The 2,985-nt window shown below is 39.8% G+C and overlaps 1 protein-coding gene across 2 annotated transcripts in view; it reads left to right on the top strand.

The window, feature by feature from the left end:
- The window catches only part of LOC107692350 (transmembrane protein 131-like), a 49,429-nt gene that overhangs the window by 26,801 nt on the left and 19,643 nt on the right, over positions 1 to 2,985 (top strand). For both annotated transcript variants that reach the window (XM_016491341.1, XM_016491340.1), the window contains 2 exons: positions 832 to 966; positions 1,785 to 1,889. In XM_016491341.1, coding sequence (XP_016346827.1) covers positions 832 to 966; positions 1,785 to 1,889 — 240 coding nt within the window. The remainder of the gene's footprint in view (positions 1 to 831; positions 967 to 1,784; positions 1,890 to 2,985) is intronic.

The following is a 2,985-nucleotide window of genomic DNA, read 5'->3' as shown; positions in this document are numbered from 1 at the left end:
GCCTAGAGTGAGCAGAGGCCGGGGGCTAGAGTGAGGAACGGCCGGAGGGCTAGAGTGAGCAGAGGCAGCTGGCTTGACGAAGGAGGCTTGCGGCAACCACATGTGATGACCACGGGATGGACTCCGCTTCATCCACGGTGAAAGCCCATCCGGCGATCCACAGCGCAAAGTTGTTGTATTTCTTCAGCAACCAGCACGGATCAGCTCCGGGCATGACGAAGCAGATATCGTCCTCTTTTGGAAAAGAAACACAGCGTCACACACGGCGGCCTAGAGTGAGCAGAGGCCGGGGGCTAGAGTGAGGAACGGCCGGAGGGCTAGAGTGAGCAGAGGCAGCTGGCTTGACGAAGGAGGCTTGCGGCAACCACATGTGATGACCACGGGATGGACTCCGCTTCATCCACGGTGAAAGCCCATCCGGCGATCCACAGCGCAAAGTTGTTGTATTTCTTCAGCAACCAGCACGGATCAGCTCCGGGCATGACGACGCTTTCACAACGAAACACACAGCGCCTTCACGACATGGCGGCGGCAACAACAATACTACAGCGAGAATAAAAGTTACGCCTTCTTTCTTTGCGTGAACATTTGGGCGGCATTATGCAAATCTTCCCAGATAGTGACGTAGGTATGTGGGGGCGTGTTAGAACGAGCCATTTTAGGTAGGTGTGGCTGACTCTTAACGTTTATAAAGAATATCTTATCTATATGACCCCTTTAAGACATTACTGAAGTGAACAGTGATGTCGATATGTGGCTTTGTCTTTATAAATACATTATTGAGAATTTATGGAAATCATATATATTACAGAGATTTCTCTGTCCTTACAGTTGGAGATAAAGTCATGGTTGGTGACAGGAGACAGTCTGTCAATGGAGTTGCTTAACACAGAAAGAGGGAACCGAAGTATAGCACTGAGCAGAACACAAGAGCTCCAGAAGACATCAGCCGCCCAATACAAAACCGTAAGAACCGTCTTTACTACTCCTTTACTGTCCGTTACCAAAACTTGTAAATGTATCATATCAGAGTCATTTTCTATGTAATGGACAGCATTACACAGGGCTTAACTTGTCTTTATTCTGGAATATTCGTTAACAAAGAATAATAACTCTGTATATCATAATAAATATCTGATAAAAGTATTTATAATCCACATACAAAATAGGGGACGTTGGGCAATATTGGAATTTTTAAGCAAAATTATGTATGTTTGTATTTTTATACGAAATGTAAAGAAATTGCCTTACCACCTGAAATGAGACACTCCCCTACAATAAATGTTGATTAAATTTTATTTTACGAAACTGTTATATATGTATTATAAATATTTTATGATCTTTATTTATGTCAGTGAAAATAATGCAGATATTAAAGATTGGAAACGTAACTCATAATCAAGAGGAGCCATACATGGCTATCTCAGTGTACAGATTGGATTATATCTGCAGGCAGTCATAGGACTTCCGGTGGATCCTTTGCATGTCCGTACTTGTGGTAAAATTGCAGAAATGTTGCAAGATTTGTGGTTTTGGATTACTGCAAGCAAAGGTTTTATTTTAGACATTTTTCATTTTTCATAAAGACCCAAAGTAAGGCAATGTAAACCGAATGGGACAGTTCACATAGAAATGTTTCAGTTAGACTGTTGTCTGTTGTATACTTAAGAATACAGTTACACTGGAGTATGTATGTTTATTTAGGAAAAGCAGGATGGTTACAGAACTGTCATTTGTATGTGTAGGTGTTCATAACTCCATATTGCATGTCTGTTTTCTCACAGGTCATTTTAGCCTCAGGCTACTACGCAGCATTTAAAGTCACTTTGGTAGCTAAAGCTCTAGAGGGAGTTTATGATGGAGCAGTACATATTACAACAGACTATGAGGTATGTGTTTCATCCAGAAAACATCTTTCCCCAAAAATGGTGCAGGTTGTTGCGCCAAAGCTGGTGCTCGGGAAGGGGGGTCTGTGAACCTTGAAACTTGACATCAGTAACACCAGATATTGATAAATATGTATGTGTATATATGTAAGTATATAAGAATGACGTAAAAAACAAATGGAACGTTCTCATTATAAATCAATGACTGTGTTGTCACACAGATCAATTTTTTTGTACATGTGTGTGTATATATTAGGGGTGTAACGGTACACGTATTCGTATCGAACATTTTCGGTTCGGTACGCATGTGTAGCGAACAAATACAGCATTGTTTTAACCACTGCACGAGTGGACCTCCATTGGAAACTTCCAGTTATATTGTTATTTTTGGTAAGAAACAAAGTCTCATCTTTCAAATTATGTAAATTTTTTTCAAGAAATTCAAGCAATAAATGCCGTTTTGACACTCTTTGATGCGGCGCGACAGATCGCTGTATAAACGCCTCAGTTCAAATGGCAGCGTGGAGCATGAGTGAGTGCAATCATCCTCTTTACTACTAGTTTTAACGTGAAATAAACATGAATGAACATCTCCTTCCTCATGTAATCGCTCAATCAGTGTTTCAACCGCGGAAAGACGGCAATAAAACAGCTTGTAAACAAAATGTCACGTAGCATTTCCTTTACCTTAGGCAAGTGATCAGTGTCCACAGCTCGTTAGTGCGCTAGGGAAAAGAAGTGCAGAGAAGAGCATTTCGTGAAATATTAGACGTTATAATCATTATATTTTACTTACCTGTTAGTGATGTCTTAATTATTTAATGTATGCTTAAATAAATCTGTTATCAAACAAGTTAGGAGAGCCACTGTGTAAATGATCATATTTCAACAACAAATAAATTTTTTTTATAATCTAGAAGTTAATTAAAAAACTTTGTACACTTTTTGCATACATAATAAGCAATTTTATGTTTAGTTTTCTCCCTGCTGTACTGAAACCGTACCGAACCGTGACGTCAAAACCGAGGTACATACCGAACTGTAATGTTTGTGTACCGTTACACCCCTAGTGTGTATGTGTATATATATATATATATAT

This window comes from Sinocyclocheilus anshuiensis, unplaced genomic scaffold (genome assembly GCF_001515605.1).
Source record: "Sinocyclocheilus anshuiensis isolate Anshui unplaced genomic scaffold, SAMN03320099.WGS_v1.1 scaffold70, whole genome shotgun sequence".
NCBI lineage: Eukaryota > Metazoa > Chordata > Actinopteri > Cypriniformes > Cyprinidae > Sinocyclocheilus > Sinocyclocheilus anshuiensis.
Note: the sequence above shows the minus strand (reverse complement) of the source record. Positions and strands in the feature narration are given on the sequence as shown.